General features: G+C 40.8%; 1 protein-coding gene across 3 annotated transcripts; it reads right to left on the reverse strand.

The window, feature by feature from the left end:
• Positions 1 to 6,806: 6,806 nt before the first annotated feature.
• ZNF330 (zinc finger protein 330) lies at positions 6,807 to 18,827 on the reverse strand. Of its 3 annotated transcripts, none has more exons than XM_048304537.1 (10): positions 18,747 to 18,827; positions 15,815 to 15,944; positions 15,532 to 15,551; positions 15,332 to 15,402; positions 13,748 to 13,827; positions 12,295 to 12,421; positions 11,464 to 11,568; positions 9,066 to 9,112; positions 7,877 to 7,994; positions 6,807 to 7,537 (listed from the first exon to the last, which is right to left on the reverse strand). In XM_048304537.1, exons 2-10 carry the CDS (start codon positions 15,932 to 15,934, stop codon positions 7,263 to 7,265), a joined length of 963 nt encoding a protein of 320 aa, XP_048160494.1. In that variant the 5' UTR covers positions 15,935 to 15,944; positions 18,747 to 18,827; the 3' UTR covers positions 6,807 to 7,262. The 3 variants fall into 3 exon arrangements, with proteins under 3 accessions (XP_048160494.1, XP_048160493.1, XP_048160495.1); XM_048304536.1 differs by lacking the exon at positions 18,747 to 18,827 and adding an exon at positions 18,548 to 18,671; XM_048304538.1 differs by lacking the exon at positions 18,747 to 18,827 and adding an exon at positions 18,241 to 18,368.
• Between the last annotated feature and the right edge of the window lie 7,438 nt (positions 18,828 to 26,265).

Below are 26,265 nucleotides of genomic sequence, written 5' to 3' on the forward strand. Positions count from 1 at the left end.
AGACATGATTCTTTAGGCAGACATGGCTCCCTGCAAATCAGTGTGTGGTGCTGGGCTAGGATTCCTGAGACAAGAACTGCTGTTCCCAGCTGCCAGTTCTGGGTAAATAGAAGTGAGTTGTGCTTGGGCTCTCCATAACTTACCATACTACAAAAGCAACTTCCAAGGCTTCATGGGCTTGATCTCACACACCAAATGGCCAATATTAGTGACAGAAGGAACTCTAATATTGGGAAAAGGGCAACACAATGGTGCAGACCCTGCCACAGTTGCAAGTGTGTCTGAGCAACTCTGAAAGGACCCAGGCAGTTTCCCCTTAGGTCCTGCAGGCTCAGAACAAGGGGGAGGTTGTCCAAGGACAGTCCACAGTCTGCATTTCACTGGCACACAGCCCATCCTAACACAGTCATGGCTTACTGGACTAGACATCAACTCCTGCAGTTCAGTTAACCCTAAAGGTGAGTGGGCAACAGTGGGGCTTTGGAAGGAGGGAAAAGGGCTGAAATTATGCTGAGCAAAGGACCACAGCCCACAGAGCACTGTTCAGCACCTGGAGATCTGAAGGGCTACGAGAGACAAGTACAAGAAAAACAACCCTCAGGTTCATTAGTAATGTATTTTGGCAATATTCCATGTATTAGAACAAAAAGCAGATGCTAGACTTAGTCCACTAAAGAACATGACAGATCATTTGGCTTTTGTTCTCACCTTAGGGTATTTCACCAAAGGACCTGAGCTTAGTTGCAAACAAAACACCATGTCCTGCAACTTAACAGGTCAGATCACTGCTTGGGCTGACGCTAATTCTCTGTCAGCTGCAGCAATGCCTGTCACCCCAGGGCATGCTCTCCTGCTGGGCTGCAGCTTATGAGAGCAGCTGTGGAGCAAGCGGGAAGACCTCTTAACTTTCTCTACAAACCTGGAAGCAAGTTATTATCTGAGAACCAAACATCTCCAAAAGGACAAAGACTTTCAGATATTTTTATATCGCACTTTAGGGACTCTGGCTCATTTTCAATGTTAATAATCTGATATAGCTGTAATATTTTTTTAAATACCCAAGAAAAAATTACAGCATATAAAAGACCATGAGGTTATATTTTATTTTTCTAGAAGCTGAGATAGTCATATTAATATATTATGAAGGCATTGTAATAAGGGTGCTAGGATTTTAATGATAAAACATTCAGGGTCAGCAGAAAGTATATATCATCATCTGCAAATTCATTTTAGATATAATAAAATAGCATAGCATAGGAGATCTGTCACATCTTAAATAGGATAAATGTTATTTATACTTTATGCTGCAACATTTTATCTTCTGAAGAAATGGGAAGGTACAGCAGGATTCAGTACTTGATCATGCAGCATCTGCAAATGTGCAGAGCGGCCACAGCAGCTCATCCAACAGCAACAGTCCAGGGCTGCAGGAATTGCCATGTGTGGGAATGCTGGAGGCCATCTGAGGAGAGAAGCCACGCTCACCTGCCCCACACAGAGTCAGATGGGCCCTGCTGAAGGGGTGCAGGTAGAAAGAGGTTATACCAAGGGGAGCAGGCAGTGAGTGAACTGTGAGGTTTCAAGGAGCTTTGGCCGGCCTGGAGTCACTTGACCTGGGGGTGAGTGACAGCTTGGGTTTCTCTACAAGGGAAATGTGATGGTCAGGCACAGCTGGTGGCAAGGAGAGGAGGGGGAAAGCTTGTGGCAGTGAGTGGTTTCCTTTGGGAGTGAGTTCTGGTGCTTGCAGGGGTGGCTACACAGGCTGCAGCAGTCCTGACAGAGCCCAGGGAATAGCGGGAATCCATGCTCCCACACCAGCAGGATGTTGGGCACAGGTCTACCCTTGGTTGACTAAAACTTACTGACTTAAACCAAGGTCAGAAATGTTGCTTGCAGAAAAGGTTTCTTAAGCTGTTAATTTGCTGATGACTTTGTGAACTGTTGAGCAACAGAGCAGTGTTTCTCTGAAGGTGTAGATGGAACCTGCTACATTTTATGTTGGCCCTGTCTGCTCAGAAATGCTTTCGACAGTAGATCACAGCAGTGTTCTTGTGCAGTACTAGCAGGTAAATGTCAGGAGGGGATCTTTGAAAAGCATGTAACATCAAGAAAGTGGGGAGAATGTGGGAGGAATGCAATTTATTATCTAACTTCTGGATTATTCTTAATGTTCCAAATCTGGCAGCAGCAGTTGTATGCGCTAAATGCCTGGTAAGGAATTGCACGGTGCTCCACAGGAACTGTGAATGCTTTGGGAAACAAAAGCCCCAAGGTTAAGCTCTGCATAATGCTTTCTTGGCCTGCTCTGCCAGACTTAAGAGGAGGGTGCTGAAAAAGGCAACTGTGAGCATATGATGTTGTCCTCTGCATACCCTTCCTTCAAAGCGCCCAGTATAGCTTTGTTGTTCAGCTCTAGATAGGGGAACATCTTTATTGAACTTCCTACATCTTTTTCTCGCTTTAATCTGTACTCAATAGACTATTATTTTCTTAATAAGGTAAAAATGGTAATAATGAGTTCTGTACAGGCTTGTGCACACATTCTGTTATTCCTGAGGAAGAAGCAGAGTGCAAATACCTTCTCAAGGGATGAAGCTTTGCAGTAGTTGTTTTTCCAGGCAGGATGCATTTGGGTTTCTGCAGGCTTCCAAAGTAGTCTAGTGAAAGGTCACGTTTCAGTTGTTACCACCTTGAGCTGGCACACCCTGTGAATTGTTGTTGACATCCAGGGTGAGGTCTCTGTACACCTCTCCTGATGGTGGGAAAATCTCAAAGGGCCTCATCCTTGTCTCTGCCATCAAAATAAGGTGCTGAATTTAAATCAGACTGGAGGCATCCCAAGGGTTTATGTGCCTGACTAGCAGGGAATCACTTCCAAAATAATCAACCTCTTTCTCTATGCCAAAAATAAAACAGTAGGAACAGCAACAGGCAACTATAGCAGTAAAATACTTGTATTACCTGTTAAAGAAATTGCGGAGGTTTGGCATTCTAACACTAATAATTTTTTTTTTAAAAACTTAGTGGTTTTGTAATGTGAAAATCTACAACAGATGTGATGTAACATCAAGATGAAAACAAGCCCTGAGGCACTCAGTATTTCTCATTTCAGAAAGAAACCAAAGTGAATTTCAAATTACAGTTAAGTTTGGGGAACACTGTGAGAGAATCACAGGCTGCAGAAGTGAGGTGTAAAAGAATGCAGCAAACATTTTAGCTTACCTTAGTGTTAGAAAATAGTAGGAGTATGGATAGCTACAACAGGCTTTCTCATGCTTTGCAGTTGTTTCTCAGCAAACCTGCTTATCTGTAGCAGCTTAATTTGGTGAGACACAGAAATGCAATTTATTTTTCCCCCTTCCGTATTGAAGTACAGGCTTGTGAACCTACTGTTTGTTTAGCAAAGGGAAACCAGTGGCTTTTCCATGGATTATTCTTCACATCTGTGATACTGTCTTGCTGGTTTTTGTCTGTCCTGCTCATGGAAGCCAAAAGCTAGGCCCTGCTTCAAATTTCCCATGTGTGGTAGCCAATTACAGCACACTTATCTTAAAAAAGAACTGTCCTTAGTTATAAAATATGTTTAGTCTGGAGCTTCATGGGTAGGAGATGGAGAGTCCAAGGTGCAGAGGGCTGCTGCCAACTGGACTATTCAGGACGTGATTTTGTCAACTACCGTGTTTTCTATTTATGTACCTACAAAGAAGAGACAATAAAATTTGTCTGTGTCCCAAGTGCTTTGAGTTTTTAGCAAATATTTATTAATTACGTGATGACTTTCAGGAGATTACAGTAATTACATTTCTGCATCTTGTAGAATCTTATCTCTTCCTGCTTTAAGCAGCTTCATCTTTCAGTCTTGAGAGCACTTCCCAGTGAAACTGTTGAAATTTAGAACAAATATTTTCATGCTAATGGGTAACATATTAACCTCATATAAAAGCTTTGCTTCATTTTCCCCTCTTCTGCTTATGCTCATGTTGTGTTCCATAACACCTCCTGATATTTACGATGAACTGTAGATACTGAAGATTATTGAATTGTTCCCACTTGAGTAAATGGGAACTTTGCCATTGGCTCCTCTGGAAATACGATCAGGACCTGGACAGATGCATGTAGTATCTTGTAAGACAGGCTAATGTCTTTCTGCCTGAACAAATAGGACTCTGAGCACTTCTAAGTTTGTCCTCTAGCTCTCTGTGACATGCCTGCTACTTTTTTAGCTGCTCAGTACATTATAATGATCTTCCCATTAATTTTCTGGAAAGAAAACCAGCAATACTGGATTGATCAAAAGACTCCCACTCAGAGGTGCTAAATTACACTTGAGTATAAAGGAAAATGCATTAAATCTACAGGAGCACCAATGAATTCAGCTGGTGCTGTCATCATCATAAACAAATGCAAGAAGAGAGCTTACAGAGGTGGCCAGAGCTTTTTTTTTAGGTTCTACAGGCACAATAAGTATTGCTGTGATTTTAATTCAAGTCCTACTTAAGCTTTGTTTAAATGGTCATCACAGAGGTTAAAAAACCTAAGGTTAATATTTTATCAAGGTCTTGGTTTCCTGGAGTACATGTAAATCATGGGTATTCCTGTTTACATGTTAGAACTGTCCCTCTCTCAAATCAGAACTTCTTTTAACCAGGGACAAGGTTTTCAAAGGAAATGTACAGCAATGAAGAAAAATGGAGCCAATATGATTTTGTCCCTGACCTGTTTTCATGAAGTCAGAATACATGTTCAATTTTGTTCCATCCTGTTCCTGCAATTTACCTTAAGATAACCACAATGATGCACTTTCTCTGACAGCAAGCTCTGAAGGCCTATCCCAAACAGAGCACGTGCTTGTAGCTGTACTGAATAAGCAGAGAAAATGCAACATATCGCATTCTATCCGGCCTGTGCTGCCACAGATTGACACATTTGTCTGTTCCAGCCTGAATCCACCAGATTACCTTAAAACAGCTTAAGCTTGCCTGTTTTGACCCCTGGAAGGCCAGGCACTGCAGGGCTAATTTCTGATCCCCATTTCCAGACAGGCTGACAGCACAAGCATTTTCAGTGGTCTGAACAGCAGCACAAAAGAAAAGCAAATCGATGCCCACTGAGTAGTGACCTTGCTGACTTATGGCAGGTACCTTGAGCATCTGCTGCAGGCACTGCTGTGGCCCTCACTTCCAATGTGCCATAGTAACACACATTAGCTCTGGAGTATTGATCTAGCAAGGATCAGTGCAAGGGCACTTCAATGAGAAGATGAATAATTCTTTACTCTGATTATGATGATTAATTCTTTTATGTCAGCAGCCTTTGGCACAGCCAGTGACAGCAGCAGATTTCAGAGGGGGAAAACCTAACTCAAGAGCCAAGAACCTTAAAGAGGGGTTTTGTGTGGTTCAGTAATAATATTAATAAATGATATACAAGCAGTTATAATTTTACATATATGCAGAAACACATGTATTTTCCTCAGTTCTGTACAGGACTTGGTACTGATGTATAAGTGTCCTACATTTGAAACATCAGCCAAGATTTAAAAACTGGCATTGTTGCTGGAATTGACCAGCCACAGATGGACTCAACATGTAAGTTTTTGGACCACATGAAGCTGAGCAGAAATTCTCTCACAGGCACCAATTTCACAAATAAATAATCAGTGTCCCACTTCCACCACTTCAAGTTTGGTTATGCAAAAGACTAATCAAGACACCTCTAAGGTACATAATTTGAGATAGGCTTTTGCATGCGATACTGGATGTTTCAATGTTTGAAGGGGATCTGGCTTTCAGACAGTGCATTAATTTGTTTCCTCTCCAGTTCTGAAGGCATGCACTGACCAGTTGTGCGCCTTTCTCCTACAGAGTTTCTCCCTCAGCTGCCATAACCAAATTGTCCTCTTTGGCAGTTTGTTTTTGTCCTGGATGGATCCCAGCTCTTGTCTTTCATGCATTTGGTAGGAGATGAGTTTAGGAGGGAAGTATCAAGACCAGGTTTTCCAATCCTGTTTTGCTAGGACATGTTCAATTGGCAAGCATACCATCATTAAAAATGATTCTCAATAGGGTACGCTCTGAAAGAGGAGTCAAACACCGCAGAAACAAGTAGTGATATAATCAGGTATTTAACAGATAACAAAAAAGGCTCCCTTGCATTAAAGGATGACATTTAGAAAGCTGCAGCAACACTTTAGGTAGCTGCCCTTGTATCATGATTTGACTGCTGTAAAACATTCCCCTACAGAGGGAAAATAAAGGCCATCACTTAGATCTGTAGATGGATAATTAACATGTTCACTTTCAAATCAGAACCACTGCGAACACTTCTGCAAGTGCCACCTCCTCAGCTCAGATGTGCTGACCACTTGCCCTGTACCAGCAGACTTCCACAGAACAGTATTTGGACCCAGCATTTTGAACCCCCTATGTTTTCTCACCTTCTCAGTTCAGATACAGTATTGTTTCCTATCTAATTTTTTTATATCATATGCAAGGAAAAGAGTTGAAGGCTGGTTTCTTCTGTGCCTAGTCTCCTTTTTATCTAATGGGAAACTGCCTTACAGATTTTTGTGGCAGAGAAGATGATACCAATATTTTATTTCCATAAAAGTTTTGATTATCTGGGGTGCTCTTATAGTGACTATATATAGCCCCACCAATTAATATCTAATAACAAAAATGCTGAAAAGGTGATGTGCAAATACACAGAGAACTACATTGATCTGCCATACTGACATAAACAAGGAAGTCATTTCAGTGTCAATTTACACTTTGTATACAACCTGCTTTCCAACTATTCAAGGGAGATCAATATTTATGACAGTTTATTAGAGAATGAAGTTGACTTTTATTGCGCAGACAAAAAAAAATGCAGTCACCAACCCAACACTGCCTTAATGTATGAAATCAGTTAACAAAATTACTGTAAAAAATAATTTCTGATGGGCAAATGGAAGCAAGTTCTACAGCTTTCCCACATTCCTGTGTTGATAGGAGAAAACGGCATTGAACCATTATACTCAGTAACTCGGGGACAAAACAATTCTGTTGTTTAGGGGAATAAAAATATCCTGATTTTCTCCCCCAGTCCCAAACCCAACATCAGTTCATCTATAGGAAAAATTACTGCAGAAGTCCCACACTCTTTATTCTCTAACTCTGATATGTAAGTACCTGATAGAGCTATCCTACTGGCATGTACACAACTCAGTGAAGCATTGCTTGGCTCCTTCCAAATGTTTTTAGCTTGCCAGCATACTAAGCTTAATCTTCTGATTCCTCATAATGTGCATACCCACTAGCATAGGTCCTTCCTAAATTCAAATTGCTGAATATATCCGTGGCCTCAGAATCAGAATCCTTCCCTCGCTCATCATTGTCATCTTCATCATCATCTTCTGCTTCATACTCATCATATTCATCCTCACGGTCACCTGCATCCCCTGTCTTGCTGGAAGAAAGATTTTTCCAGTAGGCATCATAACCAGAAGCTCCATCTGCATCTTCTCCAGTCTGTCGGCCAAACTTCAAAGAGCGAGCTGCAGGCAAAGAAAAATCATCATGTTCCCACCAATCCAACATTTCATTTCTATCTTTCTTTCACTACTTGAAGAGTAGTTTAAATGGCAATTATTTTTCATTTTTTCCACAACTAAAATCTCAAACTAAACAAAAGCTTTCACTCTCTTGGAATCAATTAATGGTTAAGAATGAAACTGCTCAATTCCAGAACTCAGAAACACAAAGTTTTTCTCAAAATAAATGAAGCAAAACTGTGCAAAACAATTGAATGTAACCAGACTTTTCTCAGTGCTCCTAGGCAGAAATTAGTCACTAATGGCACTTGTATGGCTAGTTAGCTAGAGAAACTGGCTTACTTGACATGCTCAGATCCTTTGTCTGCTGAGTTTCATGGCCACATTTAGGGCAAGGAGGCTTTTTTCCTTTTTCCTGCTTGAAAACCTTACTCCGCACATGATCATCACAAAAACAAGCCTGTGTGTTAAAGGGAGAATACAAAGGCCAAATGTTTTAATCATTGAAGCACATTCTTCAGCAGGAAGCAAGCAAAAATGTGTCTAACAGCAGCAGGGTTTTCTGGCTGGGATTAAAATTTAATGAGGTCTCTCTTGCAGTGGACTTGGGGTCTGTGTACAGAGGAACCACTTGGTATTCAATGTGGTTCCAGGGTTTCTGAGGAAGAGGCTGGATAGAAGTGCCAATAAACAAGCAGAGAAAGTAACATACTCCAGGGCTGGATTGCAGAGCTGCCCACAAGGAGCCTGGCAAACTTGGGTTTGTGTTGACAAGCTTAAATACACATAATGAGATGTATGCCAGAACATAACTATGCAGGGCCTGAAGGCAAGAATTAGAGGTGGGAAGTTCACATGCTGAGCACCAGGGTGCAGTGAAAATACCTGGGAAAAGGAAAGATTTGGAACAGGCCATCGATACCACGGGAGAGTGCAGGGAAAACATATGGAGGGTAAAAAGAGTAAGAGCAGGCAATGAACCAGCACCTGGAGAAATCTGGGCAATGCTGACGATGAAGGAGGTGGAACTTTTTATACAAAATTACTTTTGAGTGTGTAAAACCGTAAGCCTGATGACAACAAATCAGCCTGTTCATATGTAAAACGATTAGCTGTGGAGATTATTCCTTTGGATGCAAAGATTTCTGGTCAGATCATCACCTGACTGTTTAAAAGAACAACTTTTCTAATTGTTGTAGTTCCACATTGGATCAAAGCATATTCCAAAGCCTTAGATTCTGTTCAAGACCAAGGATTTATTTTGTTGTTTTGGTTTTTTTTAAAGCCCCAACATGGTGCAAGCCCAACTTAAACTAAAGCGCTGGGCAAAGATCACCTCACACTGTCTTGTGGTCAACAGGCGAGCACAGATACAAGACCTTTTGTCCCTCACAGGTCTGACCCCAGGCTACAGAAGTATGAATTTCCTTTTAATCATGCAGAGGAAGGCATGACAAGGCCTGATGCCAGATTTAGAGGCCAAGGAGAACGAGCCTAAAATCAGCTCCTCACAACTGTTTTTACTCTTTACCTTACAACGCAGGCAGGAATGCTGCCCCAGTCTGTTACAGGAGACACCTGTTGGAGAAAAGCAGTATGACAAATTCAGAACTTGGAAACTGCAGACCTGTCATGTTTTTAAAACCTTGTAAAAGTATACAATACCATAATTGAGGCACTTCTTTTTAATTCCCTGACACAAGTATGGCAATGTGAATCAGTCATTTTACCTCACAGTACCATTTTACTAGATTTTTTCAACTCTAAACCTCACTTTGACACTTTGACACAAAAAATGAAATTTCAAGAGGGGAAAAATGTTTAACTATTTCTTGAGTTTTCAAACTTTTAAAACCTGAAGTTTCAGAACCAACCTGGTATTAAGGTTTCATCTTGCTTTTCCGTTTCTCACAACATTCAAAAGAGAGTCTACCTGTGTTAAAGAACTGGAGCTGGCACACAAGCTGTAAAGAGCAGAATCAGTGCCCAAAATTTAACTTGTCTTGAGCTTCAAATTGTTTTTATTATTCCACTAGAGGGAGTACAGTAAAGGCAAACACTCAGGAATTGGCAGCAACACAAAGTTTAGTGAATAGCTACTCCTCAAGAAGCTATGTAATATGTACTTTACCAGTTTCTGTGCAAGTACTCATTCCTTTCCTCCTTGCCTAACCCCTGTGACAGCAAAGTTTTTGAATCTGAAGTAATAAATATCATGAGTTCTCCACATGAGCAGGACAGACATGGGATTTAGAGCTCTGACACGTGTTTAAAGATGGAACTGGAAATGCTGAGGCATATATATTCATGATTTTTTGAGTATCTGCACTTCAAAAAACCTCTCTCAGATAGTGATAGAAAGTAGCTATCTTTTTCACAGCTAGAATGGATTTAGACTACAATTGCATGACTTCATTTAAAGTCCACGTATTCTGTAAAAGCACAGGTTTTATTACCTTGTTACCTCACACTGACAAAAATCTTGTCTCTACCAAGTCTGCACTGTGCCACAAAACACCAAACACAGTGAAAACCCTGAAAAAAACTCTCTAATTCAGGGTGTGATATCACATCTGTGAATTGAGAGCTTCCAACAATCATTGAAAAAACATTCTTTTGGAACAGCTCTTGCTGCTTCAATATTGCCACACAGGAAGATATTCTGGCAGAATACGTCAAGGGAAGCTAAGCAAGGTGTAAAAAATAGCTGGCTGGGAGATGAAAAGGAGGTAAGAGATGTCTAAAGACACCGATTATAACATTGAAATCACAAATATTCTGGACCAGGAGAAATCTATTAGGACAAGAGATTAGTCAGTTCAAAGGAAAACAGCCTTATGATAAAGAGCACCTCAAATTTCTACAATAAGGACTGAAAATGTTGTAATAGTCAAAATACATAAATACAAGTTTTGGGAAGGACAAACAAATGCTTGTCTTGTGATAACTAAATCGTAGTTAATGGTGGCTAGGCAAGAAATACTGCTACAAAAATTTAGTTATTTCAAATATGCATAGTCTTGGCTTGTTTTGTTTTGTTGTTGGGGTTTTTTTTAACTTCCCTTGAAGTTTCCATTTTTCAACCAGAGATGAGTAGCAGGTGAGCAAAGTCAGGCACAGGCATCACACCCTCTTACAAATACCAGTTTCAGTTTTGTCCACACAATTAATCAAAGTTCAAAAGGACATAAAGTCTTCAGCTACCTGTTCTTTACTCAGAAAGAGTGAGCATTTGATACATTACTTACACACATGTCCACAGTTCACTGGTCAGTGAGGAAATGAACACTGAAATCATGCTCTGGACTATTTTTGTCACTTCCTTCTGTGCTCACCCTATCTCACTGAATCAGATAACGACTGAGTCATGGCTTTCCTCAGGACTTAAGCAGCTGCTAACCTTTCACCAGCATACAGGCCCTTCCACAGCAGTGTGGGAAAGTTTAGCCAGACTAAGACAGGTGGCATTGTTTAGGGCAGCTGTTTTCCAGGAGGAACATGTATCTAGAACTAGCTCATCATTGGGTCAGAAGAATGTAAGACAGCTCCTTCTGCCTGCAGAGCTTTGTGGAGTGAAAAAGCAGCATCAGCAATTCCAGTTGTTTTGCTGCAGTCCTGGCCACTGCCAACACTGCAGCTTTGGAGAATGCTGTCTCCTGCAAGGGCAGCTTCCCATGGAAGGCCTGTAGGAGCCTGGCAGGAAAACAACTGCCATGTAAGCTCTGGCATGGAGGAAGGTCCATGAAAGAGAAAGAAGTTCTAGTCTGGGTAACTGGATACCAAAAGCCAGTACACAGGAAACAGGCGCTTCCCTCTAGCAGTGGCAAAATCTACCTGGGAAAGGTGATGGAGAGTATTCTGGAGCACAGAGGAGGCAAGTAGAAAGTCTGCTTGGCTGTGGTGAAAGGGAGTATGAATAACTAACTTACATTTAAATGTCTCTGCTTCCAGAACTTGGCAGCTGGCTTGATGTTCAAACTGATCATCTTCACAGAGGAAATCATGGCAAAAAGAGCAGGCGAATATTCTGCCTCCTGAAAGATTTATCAAGGCAAAATAATCAACAATGGGCACAGACATCAAGTCCTGCTCTGCAAACAATTTAGGCAGTAGTTTTGACTGAAGACCAGCTCTCCCTTCTGTCACAAATGCTTCAAACTCCTAAATTAGACAATGCCATCCATTTTTACACTGAATACCTGCTATCCTACAACAGAAGCATAACTATAAAGCAAGTATTACTTCTAGTACTTTTCTTCATTTTGACTGTAGCCTTAAGTATTTTTCTTAAATCAGATCACATTCTCATCCAGTCTTGTCCCCTCACCTCTGATACACACTTGAAGTAAACACTTTAAAGGATTCCACAAATGGAGACCAGTATGGTTTCACTAAGCAACTGGGAGTCCAAATACCTGTGCTAGTGCAGAAGAATGGAGTGAGAATGGCAGAAAACTGTGTTAGCAATTTGATGCAGTGCTTAATTATGTGAATAATTAAGCTGATAGAACCATTATAATTTAGATTACAAAATCATCCCTAAATTGAGCACTGTATGTTCTTGAGCAGGTCATTTACTTTCCCACTGCGTAATGTCTGTTTTTAAAACAGGGAGAATCCTTGCTTTGAACAAACATACTGTAAGGACTAATCAGTGAAGACTAAAAAGGCTGTGTTAACAATACAGGTGCACTAACTTAAGCAATGCAAGGAAAGAAGTGTAATTTATATTTTCTTATTTTTAAATGTGAGCAACCTACCATGGTCCCAGACACTTCTTTCACACTCAATGCATTCTGCATCTGCCAGAGGGCACATACACGCATGGGTGCTGAGACACTTCCTCCCGTGACACACCCAGGCTTCACAGAAATCACAGATTGCACCCTGCAATCACAGCAAGATACCATCTCAGGACTTCTGCAATACCAAGAGAGAGATTTATCCCATAATCCTCAATGTATCCTAGCATGCATTCTCTCAGTGGGCTCGTTTTGATTGAGTGAGAGAATATTGAACCAAACTTGTGTTCTGACCAAACTCCTCCACAGTTCATGTTTGTTTGCTATCCATTTCTGCAGGATTAAGTATGACGCAAAATAATTCAGTTATCTATCTCAATTCTGTTTTTTTACATTTCTTATCTCACATTATGCATATGGAAAGTTGTGTTCTCCAGTTGAAATCTGAGATCCATAAACAATAACAATGTTCTAACAAAAATGAAATTTCAAAGAAGACCTGAAAAATGCCTCTAGACTCTTACAGCTGAAATCACTCATTTGGATTTTAAACTCTGCTGTATTAGAGGACAAGCTCTGCAGAGAGCAAAGATCGAATAACTCATTAGAAGTAAGTTAGACTCTTTTACTTTGTTTAAATTACAAGATCTCCATATAAGCTATCCTTAACTGTAGCATTTAAGAAGCCTTCTCAGCCCATAGGTAACTAATTAGCATGAGCACTACATGCACACAAAGCTTAGAAAACAATGATGAATCCTAATTTAACTGTTGATGCATTCACTCTTGCACCAGTGAATGCATGGGATGAGTTTGGGAATGCCAGCGTGTAAAGGCTGGGTGTGTTACTGAGAACAGCTGACAGCCCGCTACAGGCAGAAACAGGACAGAGGTTTAGTCCATTTACTCCAGAGGCTGTGACATATCACACCTTGCTTTCCAGAATGCAGACACTAACTTGTCCTTCTAAGGGCAAAACTTCAAAGGCCTGACGCTATGATTATTTCTAATTAAGAGCCCAAATGAGGAGTTTTGTTCATTAAAATTCTCCCCTAATGGAATAGATTCCTCTCTGTGATGCTGATGATCTCTGAAGTAACTGAGACAACAGCAACAAAAGTCTGCAGCTTTCTGCAGAATAATCCATTTTAATGAAGGCTTATTATCATGAGAATTGTCTATGGGGCATGTAAGGGTCCAGTGCTGTTCATGCATGTGCTTAGGGCCTGCCACCAACACAGATCCATTAGCATCCAGGACATGTGTTGGAGTTTTCAGGAGCTGAATACAAAATTGAAAAACTTGGGGGTTTCAGTATAAGGGAAAAATCAGTTTCTTACAGAAAAACGAGGAAAAAAACAAACTTGGCAATGACATGCTGTCATTCCATAAATCTGTTTTATCCTTTTTTCCAGGAAGATTTGCACAGAATATCCTCATAGTGCAAAAGGCTGTAATTTTCTATACATACCACCATAGCTAGTCCAGTACTGTACACACCAGCATGTTTTATAACACAGTCTGAAGACTTCATCATGCATTTGGTTTTTCCTGTTGAAAATAAAAAGGCAAGCAACCATAAGAAAACTATGTAAAAATAGAAAAAAATAGAATGCATGTTCATGTAAGAACAACACTTCAACTAAATGCCTGTGCTCAGCCATAAATCTAGGTAAAAATAATGCAAACAAAGATGTTTGCATTATTCCTGCATTCTGCAACCCATCTTCACACCTCTCTTAGGTTAAATTAATTATTGTCTGTTTTCAGTCAAATCTCTTACCCCTGGACTGATAGTAAGACAATATGTTGGTCTTGCTCTGTGTTTTGAGGCACTGGCAAAAATTTCAAATGTCAAAACAAAGAACAAAACTAAGGTCAAAGTCCAGCAATGACACCTTAAAGAGTTGTGTTTAAAACTGCTGCTAGTTCTGTCCCACCATAAAAGCAGCTGAGCTGGGCAGTGAGAAGTGGTGGGGGCATTACTGGGTGTGGAGCACAGGAACACAGCTACCTTGCTCCCATCCCTAACAGGCTCCTCTAAGAAAGATGCTGTTGGTTTATAATCCCCAATGCTTGATTAAGCATCAAACAGCTCTAATGGTCTTTGTTTGGAAAACCCTGGGTCTCAATATAGTATGGTTGTTGATAGGAATGCTTTTCCTCTAGAAACATACTCCAGATTAAGATAAATTCAGCAGAGATATGAACCATAAGATAGAGAGCATGTTTTTAGTACTTCACTGCATGGTGACAGAAGGGAGACTTATGAAGGGTGACACACTGCCACTGCACACTAACAGCCTGGCTTCCAGAAATGCTCAGTATCTGTGGGTCACAACAAAGGCACTGGAAGCTGCATGTCAGCAGCTCTGAGAGTCAAACTCCAAAGCAGCCAAACTGCTTAATGACAAAGTGAAAATCTGCAATGATGTGTTGAAACAGTGGAACAAAATTCACCTCAGTATGAAATGAATATCCTGCAAGCCAGCAGCTGTTTAAAAAAAAGGGCATTTTAGCCTGATTCAGAGAAGTTCTGTCACTAGGAGTCCTTCTCTACTAATTTCAAAGCATCAGCCCTCTAGCTCACATAAATAACAATATTGCAGATTACATTACAACCCCATGCAAGGTGAATAATATATTGTTGCTTTAATTGATATTGATCAGAAATTATATAATCCCTAAAAAAGGAGTGTTTATTAGTGCCTTGCTAGCAGTCAGAGCATTTTTAGTTTTGCTGCTGTTATGAAACAACGCTTCACATGGTCAATCTACGGAAAAAGTCAGATTTCTCAAACCTAAAAGGAAGTGAGACAAAGTTTTCCAAAGAAGACAAGCCATGATCCAGGCTTGCAAACCTGTGGGGGTTAGAGACATATATACTGCTCAAGTAAGATCACTTCTCAAGGAGGATATTCACAGCAGATTCAAAAGAACCTGCTCCACATCACAGAGGTACTTTAAGATAAAGCTATGGTAACACGGGTACTGCGAGTTTAACACCACAAACAGGACTGAGGACAGCTTGTTTTCATTCATTATTTCTACTCACCACATTGTGCACAAATGGGCAATTTCTGAACAGAATTACAGAAGTAACAAAAAGCTCTATTCTTCTGTCGTCTAGGCACATGGAGGGGAAAAAACAAAAAGAAAGTATTAAGCTTAAAAGAAAGTATTAAGAAGAAGACCTATAAAATGTCTGAAACAAATATTAAACTTCTGGTTTTTAGAAGGGTAAAAAAATCTTACCTTTGGCACTTATCACATTCCTAAAGAGAAGAAATAAAACACTGGTAATTATTTTCATTCTAGGTAAAATATATAAAATTCACAGACCTCCACAGGGAGTTACAATTAGGATCCAAACCTTTTAATCAATATTCTGTCTGGTGCAAACATAACCTTAAATATAAAGGAAGGATAGTGGGAAGAATGATATTTTAGTGGCATTAAATGCAGTCAAGGTATTACCACTGGTTTTACATAATTGAAAATTAGGTATTTTAATACAGAATACTTTAGGTTCATTTACCATTGAAGCATTACAAGGATGTTTGGCCAAGTCTATGTTGGCTCTTGAAGCCCTTATCTGCTTCTCACGTTCCCGACGGTTCTCAGCTTTCTTACGAGCACCAGTCTTTTTTTTAGGCATATTTCACTATCTGTGGGGAGAAAAGTAGGTATGGAATGAATGCACACAAAACTGTGTGTAAATACATGGATACACATGACACATCCAGCACTAAACCTGGATCTTACGCTAATTGTCCTTCATCTCCATTCATCACCTTGCCTGAAAGTTTCTTTTGAAATGTAGAATAAGGGGACAATCCACGAGGAAGAGCCATGTGATGAACCATAAAGAATCTTGTGATCTGGAAAACTTTGCTGTCCTGAACTTTGTGTTTAACGATCTTTGAAGCGTTTTGCCTTTAAAAAATGAAACCATTACATCTGTAGGTTTATTTGTGATGGACCTCTGGTTTTGGTCTGCCTTGCCTGTTTAATAAGCATCTGTAAGGACAATTGCAGCATCAATTCTAGCAGTCAATTCTAGCAGCTTCAACTTAGAAGAAAAATTTGTATCTTCATTCAAAAGGTCTTAAAAATCAAAGAATCCTAACTTTTCTGAACACAAATATATTGTCCTGACCAGATACTAAAATTTGCTTTTGATAGCACACATAAATCAGTTCTTTTATCCTGCAGCATTTTGCACCGTTTAAATTGTATTAGTGTCATATTTTGTAGTCAAAATTGTATTGCTGTGCTGCCTACTGGCAACGGTCATTATTCTAGAGTGTGACATTTCTGACACTGGGAGTCCAATATGAGGCTCCACACTAATTTTCAAACCACTCAAATGCTGATTTAACAGCAGAATCTAATGATTAATATTTATACCTTGACTTCTTCACATTCCCTCATAATGGAAAGCACCAAAATGACAAACTGTTTTCAGGAAAAGCACTGCCCCAGTGCCTACTGAGGACACAGATTACGAGTAATTTTAGATGGCAGTTTTCAGAAAGTCACACTAAACTAAGTAACGACAGAACTGCAATGTCAGGTCCTTTTAGCAAAGCTGTTGAGTAACTCCATGCTTTCAAACACCATCCAATAATAACAACATCCTAGAGATCAATATTCTTATCACTCTTTCCCTCTGGGCTTTCATTTAAATTGTTTGTTGTCTCCATCCTCAGCTCAAATTTTTTAAGAAATTTACCATCTTTTTAATTTTTGGATTACAGTTTAACAGTTATGATTCCAGAAATTATGACAGCATAAACCCTGTCTACCTTCAATTCCTTTCAAATCAGAGTATCACCCCCTTTGAAACCACTAATTAGTATTCAAATGCCTCTGCAGTGTGTTCTACCTCCACCTTTGGCACACTGTTACCAAATGCTCAGGCAGGAAAGACCCAGTGGAATCTGCCTGCAGTCCAGCTTGCCTGAAGGGTGTGTGGGAGAGAAAAATGCACCTGGAGGACTTAAAATAAGAGGTTGTAGGTCCATGCCTGGTTCCCTCCTCAGCCCCAGAGGGTACAACTGTGCTGCCCTCCAGAGCACTGGAGCTCCTGAACTGGGACCATTCTGCATGAGGGCTGTTTCTCCATTTGAAGTTTCCTACTCAGGAGTGAAATGCTGCAGCATGCCTGGGTCACAGCAGCAGGAGTGAGCGTGGCTCTCCAACTTAATGGCTGACGCTGTGGCACAAGGAAGCAGAGTTCAGATATCAGGAGGCTGTGGAGGAATGAGGTGAACAGCAGTTCAAAGGAAAAGCCCTAAAACATGTTATATGAGTACTGGGTCAGCACCACTGCATTCCATTCTGTAAATTTTCACCTCCTGTTCGTCTCCTGCTGCATTATTTGTTAAGGCAACTATGGGAAAAGACCACAAACTTCCCACCAGAGCTCCAAAGACTGCTGGTGGATTTTAACTGGTGGTTGTGCTATGTGAAGTGCATTAACAATGCCTGGCATCTAAGTTCTGCTGAAGTCACAGCTTCTTGTCCTTGGTGAGGTCTCAAAGACCCACCCTGACTGCACCAGCAGGTTCCTGGATCTTCTGTGCTGAGCAGGACAGTGCCTTGCCTTATTAGCTGGTACACAGCCCACCCTGCTGTCACAGACATCGTCAACAGCTGGAACGAGCTATTCACTGCAGGGCAGGGAACTGTAGGGCTACCCTTGTCAGGCCACAGATACCAACACCCAGAAGAGGCTTTCCATATTTCAAGGTTTCTTGTGCTTGACCATCAAACAGCTTCTACCCTACGTGTATTCAAAATCTGTTTCACCACTCGTACAAAACCACAACTTAAAAAAAAAACCAAAAAACCAAAACCAACCAACTGTATTAACAGTAGTTCATACTTAAAAGGATCATGGACTGAACGCCCTAATTATGCAATAATCAGTTTCCAGGCACTGTGATGCCCATGACTTACTCCATCTTTTGGAAGTAAGGTGGCTAAGAACTGCACTGTGGGCCCGCAGCATCTGGGAGCTGCTGTGCTGTAAGTGCCCAGGTGTGCGGGGCTTTCCTCAGGCGCCCCTCTGACCCACTCCCTCCTCAGGAACGGCACCTCGTCCCGCCGGGAGCCGGACGACACCTGCTCCGAGGCTGTAAGGTGAAGCGCCGACAGCAGGGCTGCTCTTCGCGTGCACACGCACACTGCCAGTGTTCAGCTTTTAGCGCTTTCCCTCATCTTCAGTATTTTCGCCCCCCAAACCGTGCCGCATCACGCTGCCAACCTGGATCGCCGTGCTCCGCGTTTCCCGGCACTTGGCTACGGGGGAAGCTGGACACCGCTTCGGTTGCTCGGGCACGGAAGCCGCACGGGACAGGGACCCCCAGCACCCCAACCCGGCCCCCTTGAGGCACCGCCGCCCCTTCAGCGCCCCGGGCCCGCCCCCGCTCCCCCCCCCCCCCCATGCCCGCCCCCGCTCCCACCTGGCTCGGGCGGCCGCGCGGAAGCCGGAAGCGGCGATGCGCCGCAGTGCGCTGCCCGCCCGGCCCGCGCCGCCCGACGGGAACGTTCCGAGCACGATTCTGCCCCTTTCTCCTCAGGGAGCTGCGGCGTGGGCGTCAAGAAAGGTCTTTTACGAGCTGTTTGCATGGGTGCTACTGCTCAGCGGATGGCCCATCCTCAAATTTTGTTTGCTTTCGAGGCAACTGCACCTCAGCTTTCACTTGTCAAGAGACCAAATTTTGGGCAGAGTAATTGCAACAATTAGTTGTGATTGTAATTGGCACCTGCAAAGTTATCTCTGAAATCTTTCCATCTGTGGCTTGAGCTGTTTTTAAAATGAAGTATTGATTAATCTTAATGGTAGGAATACAATATAGCTTAAAAAGGGAAATTATACCCGAGCTATTAAAAAACCCTGCACACAGCTCTGTCTCATCTGAGGTTATGCAAGTCACTGTCACAGATGTATATTGCCTAGAAATATTTCACTCTGTGAAAATCATTATAAGATGTATTGTATAGATATATTTAATGGAAGATGAGTGCATGGATCGCATTCCAGTGTATTTCGTAGTCTTTCACCTAGGAAGGGTTTGATACATTATTTCCTATAAGTAAGACCTAGGGCATTGCTTTGTGTGCTTTGATCACCGATTCACTCGAGTGAGGAGGTTGTGTTGCTTCACATTGTACTTGGTCATGTAATTCTTCCTGAAAGTTGGCTGCTGGTTATGGAATGTGATTTTGGCTTAATGAGATACACAGGTTTTCATGGGCCATCATTGCCTCTCCAGGAAGACACACTTAACTTTCGTGAGGCCACTGTTGACTCTCCCACAACAATTTGTTTTCTTGTCACACTTTTCCTTCAAGAAGTGATCTTCACAGCAGGTTAGTGGGATGCACAGAAAACAGCATTATTGTTTAGAGACAAAAAAATCATTGTGGTCACTTAATGGGACACTTCTTCATGCGAAAGTGTGGGGAGAAGTAATTTTTAATTATTGTCAGTAGCCATGGCCACACACTGTTTAACTAACAACCTAAGTAGAAAATACCATCTTTTCAGAGATGTTAGAAGGGGTTTTGTGTAAGCCTCACTTTTCTTAATGAATGCCACTTATCACCAATATTCTTGTATTCTGCTTGTGACCATCATAGTCTGTTTTAGGCAGCCATGAATGCAAGAAGACAATGAGGATAAATGTTGTAGCATTGGAAAAAAATACGAACAGAAAGTCTTAATCTATTTTATAATCATTAGCCTCATCAGCTAACCTGCTCTCATGAATGAATGGAGCTGTTGAAGGACTAGTATACATACACAGATGTAACTGGGCATTTTTCCGCAACCTCATGAATGAAAAAGAAGGAGAAATCTGGAAAAACCCCAAGGAGATATGTGGACACTAAGATATTTATCTTAGGTTTATTTTACCCTGTGAAACAGTATCTGCCTTGAATATGTTCCAGGAACCACCCTCTAGATGGCAGGAGTCTGTCACTTCATTCATGAGCAGTAAAACATCTTATTTTCAGAACCAATAGAGTGGCCTAGGGCTGTAATACAAGTGAATTTTAAAAAAAAAATTAGATGAGAATAGCCAATTTAGAGCTTACAGAATTTCCATTAGCAGTACTGAACTAGTCTCTGGGGAGTTGTTGCAGACTTGTTTCAAAGAAAATGCAGAAAGTTACAAGAGTCAGCCTCATTTTTAGAGGAATTTTCAGTTACCTTTGTGAGAGAAGCAGTGGAAGGACAGTGAGTGTGTCTCTGAACTGTTATCATTCCACATTACCTTACAGAGGACCAGAACTGTCATGTCTTTGCTTAATGCCTACTGTCTGGCTGGCCAAGATAACAGGACAAGACTCTGTGAGTGCCGCCCTTCACTGCCTGAAAACGGTGTTTGTCTAGTCAAGAGCTTTCAAGACAGCACATTTATTGGTGACTGTCTTCACTCTAAGCTGAGCTACCTTCAGATGACACTAGAGAGAAAAGTGAAAGTCACTTCCGTAAAGTAAATGATGCAATGACAGCAGAGCTGTTGGTCTTCTGTAGATACAAAAATGCTGCTAGCAAGGATTTTCTTGCTATTTTCTAAGTCCGTGAGAGACTTTTCTCTCTCACAGAAGAGGTAGCAGGGAATGTAAACAACCAAGCCACCTGCAACCTTGAAAAGTCTTGTTTATGGTATAGTAGAAAATATTTTGACAATGGACGTTTTAGGATTTTAGCCAATCACCCCCAAGGGGTGGCTGGTCCTTTGTCCAATTAGACTATGAAGAAAAAAGTCTATAAAAGAGTTTGTAAAATAATTAAATAACTCAATCTTGCTGCACAGTTCCTGCCTGCTGGATCTTCTCTCCTCCTTCTCCCTATGGCTGCGGGACATGGTGATATACCGTAGGAACCAGGCCTGCGGTAATAGTCTTCCCACGCTAAAGGCATAACCCTGCAGCAGCATGTACTGGTTTTTTCTTCTGTTCCACTCTGCAGTGTCATCATACATCTCATAAAGTTAGTTTTGCCTATACAAAGGGCCAGAGGATACCAATAAATCAGAATCTCTCAAAAATAAATGGATGTCTGGGGTACAGAACAATGAAATTTTGAGCAATATCTTTCCACCTCACTCTCTTTTTTGTTCACCTTTCAGAGTCATGTGGCAAGGCAGAGCAGTGGCACTATGGATTACATACTGGTTGCTGGTCAGACATATGTTTTTAAGGCAGTTAATTCACATATGGGAATAATTCAGCAAAAGAGTGTTGCGAACAGTTGTCTGATGGAAGGTGGGCCTGCTTTTTCCAGTGGCAAAGCTGAGTAGTGCCACTGCAGCACCGTGTACCAGCTCACATGGACACTGACCATCTTCAGAGTTGTTGTGCTCACTTCTTCCCCTGCTCATGTCATAAAAATTCTTCCTTTGCTGCGAGGGGACATTTCAGGAATGGATATTTATTTATTCCTTCAGCTATTCACGTAATAACAAAGGATTCATGCCTTCTCACTTCTACTACTGAAAATTATTGAGATCAGAAAGCAAAATCAGGAAATTAGGTGTGTGCACAGCCTCTATCAGAATGGCAATATTCTGGGGCAGATAAGACCTTCATATGCAGTGACACTGGACTATGCTGGATGACAATGAAATATTTTTACTGCCTTTTCCTGTGACGTCTCAGTCCCTTTAAAGATACAAGAAGGCATATTATCTCTCAACTTGAAATAAATACTGACCTGAGTTGTTGTCATTTACCTTCAATTGAATGAACTGAAATTTCTTTTTCTCTAAATAATACGCTTGTTCTGATCTAATTAAGCCTCTATTACCTACCTGCCTTTTACCATAATTATCTTCCTTATTGCAATGTCTCCTTGCAGCATTCAATATGTTTGCCTCCATGGGGATTGCATTGTAAAATAGGTGCAGCATATACCTTTCTAAATGACCTTTGAAACAGCATACATCAAATTTAATTTGTTTTTAAATCCTGGCCTTGCAGCAACTGACCTTAAAAGTCATGTCAATATTTGTTTGATGTAAGATAATTTTGTCTGAAGACATTTATACTTGATGATTTAACTACATAAAGAAATGGGAAGCAAAGAAAATAACTTGAGGCAAAAATCTTTACTGACGTCTCCTGAATTGGCACGTTCAAATATAATATTTTAAAGTAGGCCTCTTAGAATTAGATGTTGTAAAGATTTTTTGTGTGTGTGTTTTTGTTTCCCCCTGCTATTATACCTGATACTTGCAGTCATTAATCTTAGCCCTGGAAAGTCATTCCCCAAGAAGTTTCTAGATGGTTATTTTGTCTGGTCAATGTTTGTGGAATGTATCAAGAGAGAAAAGAAACATAAGAGATAAAACAAAAAGAGAGATTTTTCTGTTAAGTGATTAGAGTCTTGATTCAGGGAGCTCACTCAGTTGTCATCTTCTTCATTAAAATCTATTAATCTTTCCTATGATATTCAAGTTGCATTTTTTCACATTTCTTCCATGACTTCAACAAAATACTGAAGAGCATTTTTATCATGGTATTTTACTGGGGCTTTTTCATTTTGTTTTTTGAGATGAAAGATATGCAGTAAAGGTAATACTTTATTTATGTGCACAATTAATGTGTCATCATATGTTAATTACCATATATTAATTAAGATTGCTGAGGTGAGGGGATAGTGCAAGACTGATCAGTTACTCATTTTATAACAAAAGGGGGAAGCTATAAATTTTTGTTATGGAGAAAGAACTTTTTGTCTGGTGGCAAGTTATTAGTATTGTTTTTCCATGATGAGATTGTAATATTATAAATTACCTTGTTTCTCATCCCTCTGATCCCATCAAAAGGCTGGCACACAGTGATATATTTGCTGCATAGGTGACACTGGGAGGCATCATTGTGAAGAAGAGGAGGGAGATGCCTGATAAATGGCAGCACCTGTGTGACAAAAATGAAAAAGGTAAAAAGAAAAAAAAAACAAGGTCAGACAGAGGATGACTGATGACAAGATTTTCTCTCTCAGTGCTGGAGGCTTGTCAGGTGGAAGTGGCAGAGGAGAATGAAAAATGTGATTGTTTTAATTGGTCACAGGATATGAGAGTAATTCACATAGGTGATCAGGAGACTGCCAAGGTGATCAGGAAACTGAGGAGCCAGTCCCATAGGAGGAGGCCAAAAGGATGTGCTGCATCTGGCTAAATGAAAGGTTAGAATGGGAGAGTGGGGTTTCTATCAGTGTGTCCAGTTGGGGGGGGGAGGGGGGCGGTGAGCAAAATGCCTATTGTGGCACAAGAGCAAATGGGTATGAAACTTTATAGCCTGGGGCCACATGGGGAGAGAGAGAGAACAACAGTGGGAGAGCTTCAAGGTTCAGGGGACATAGTTTTGTGATGTATGAAGAGAGCTGACACAGATTAATCTGGAGAAGGGAAGGCTGAGAAGATCTAATTGCTGTCTTCGAGGACCTAAAGGGAATTTATAGAGAAAACAGAGCCAGGCTCTTCTCAAGGGTACCCAGTGACAACATGACAGGCAACAGTCACAAGCTGCAGCAAGAGGAATTACAGCTGATATACAGAAAAAAGTTATTTGAAGCGAGAGTGGTTAAGCAATGGAAAATCTGTGCTGGAGCCCCAAGCATTGATGTCAAGAAACTCTCTTGTGTATAGAATGGACATTATTAAAATAATGAATTAAGTAGAAAGGGACCTCTAGAGGTCACCTATCCAAGCGTCCTGAAGCAAGTTTCCACATCAAATAAAGCTGGTCAAGGCCTTGTCTAATCTTAAATGTTGCCATGGATGGGGATTGTGCAACTGCTCTGGACACCCTTTTCCCAGGATTAACAACCCTGCCTGCAAAGATCCTGAAGAGGAGGATCCTACTGATTTCAAAGGCAGCTGGACTGTGTCCTAGATGAGGTAGAATATTTGTTTGCCATATTTTTCTGAAATAACTGTTCTAACAAATTCAACATTTCAGCTGTTCCATGTTTTTCTTCTGTTATCAAGCTGTGTGACATGTTCCTCTTTGGTGTCACTTCTTATCTAGGTAGCAATTTTTCTCCTTTAATTATGGCTTTTCCTTGCTCAGTAGAATTTGTTTGTAGAAATCTTATGCAAATATGAACTGAATGGTTTTCCTGTCTAATTACAGCTCCATTTAGATGGCATTAATATCAGTGGCACTGAGCACTGGCTGAATTAAATACTGAATTTATTCAGCTAATGAAAGCTGAAGGACAGATCGTTTGTTTTATGGCATACAACATGGGTGGCTTAGCTGTTGATTCAGAGGACTGAAAGAGAATTTTTGCATCAAGTGTTCTCTTCCCTGACATTGTAAGGAGCTCTCTCTTGTCATCTCTTTCACAAAATTAACGAGCTCCCATCTTATTTGCCCTCACTGTGTTTTTGAAAAGCATTGTGGATAAAGAACAGGATTGCACCCAGTGTAGCATAGCATCGTGCAGCAATTCATCATATACTGAATTTCACAGTGTAGGTGATATAATACCTGTATTATAAATAAGATGTTTGAATGCAGGTAATTGAGTGTCAAATCAGATGCTTATGGCACTATGAAAAATGACACTTAGAACCATTTCTAGGTGTGGGCATCAGTCCTCAGTATTGTGATTGATTTAGAAAACCCATTTGTTTATGTTCCACTACTGTTAGTTGATGTTCTGAAAATAGTTTCTATTCATTCTCATCTGTGTTTTATTAGATTTCATTTATAGTGCAAAGTTGTAATAACAGTTCTATTGCTTCTCAAGTACCTGTACATTTAGACTTATTGAAATGTCACTATAAATAGTCATGTGCTCACCATGTTCACTAAACTCCTTATTTTATTTATTGTGGAGTAATGAATCTGTAGTCCTACTCTGAGCTAGAGCTTATCAACTGGTGATGTATTGTGAAATACATTTCCATTTTTATAATAGCTGTTTCAAGCATAGTGCTGTTAAAAAGCTGAGCAAAAGCTTTTTTGATGGAGTATGAGGGGGAATTGAAGAGTTTGTTCCAGTTATTTTACTGTATTTACATGTTATTTAAAACACTAGTGAAAACTGCAACACCATTGTACCTAAGGACAGAAAAAAAGCAAGCAGTTTCTGAAAACAGCATTCTGGGCTGGGAGCTGGTTTCTTTGCTCATTTTTACTAGGCTATATCTCTTTTTGACAAGATAGAGTTCTCTCTAACTCACTGTAGATGTGCAGTCCCTGCATTGAGTGTGTGTCTGATGGGTCACTGGAAGTACCAAGATGTTTGAAGTGTGTTTTATTATGTTTCTTGTTGGTGTCATGTCTCTGGGCAGACTTGTCATCTGCAGCTAGGATGTGCCTATGTATTTTATATGAAGTTAAATATTTGTCTACAAGGGCCTTGAGGCTATGAATTTGCAATTTGCATGATGATGAGTGAAGTTAGAAAGGAATAATTTTTGGTCACTGCCTGCTTCTCTTGGTCTGACCCACTCTGAGCCTGAAGACCTTCCAGGCATCCTACAAAAGCTAGTTGTGTAACAGATTTGGGCTGGAAGATGGATGGGATGCCCCTGGCAGCCAGTATGTTTCCAGAGCATTTTCATTTGTATCATTACCCAGGTGAAGTAAAATGCTGCTTGCATTTGTTCTTTGCAAGTGGCTGCCTGGTGGAGTTTATTTGCGTAGTGGTATTTTTGTCACTGGTCAGTTAATTTAAAATCTATTTTGTTTTAGAGAGCTCAGACCTTTTAAATGAGCTCACTGTTTTCCTATGTTAAATCCAGCTAAAACAGCCTAGAATGAACTGGAGCACTGGCCTAGAAAGGAAAGGCTTCGCAGCCCATTACTGATCCCCTGAGCCATCTCATCCCCTTTACTGTTGTGTAATGTTTGTTTAATGTAAAATTTCCATATAAAGCCAAACAAAATAAAACCCGAAATGCCGAACAGCAGCTCTTTTCCATTCAGATACTAAAATGTGAAGGTAATGAAAAT

Source organism: Corvus hawaiiensis, chromosome 5 (genome assembly GCF_020740725.1).
Source record: "Corvus hawaiiensis isolate bCorHaw1 chromosome 5, bCorHaw1.pri.cur, whole genome shotgun sequence".
Lineage (NCBI taxonomy): Eukaryota > Metazoa > Chordata > Aves > Passeriformes > Corvidae > Corvus > Corvus hawaiiensis.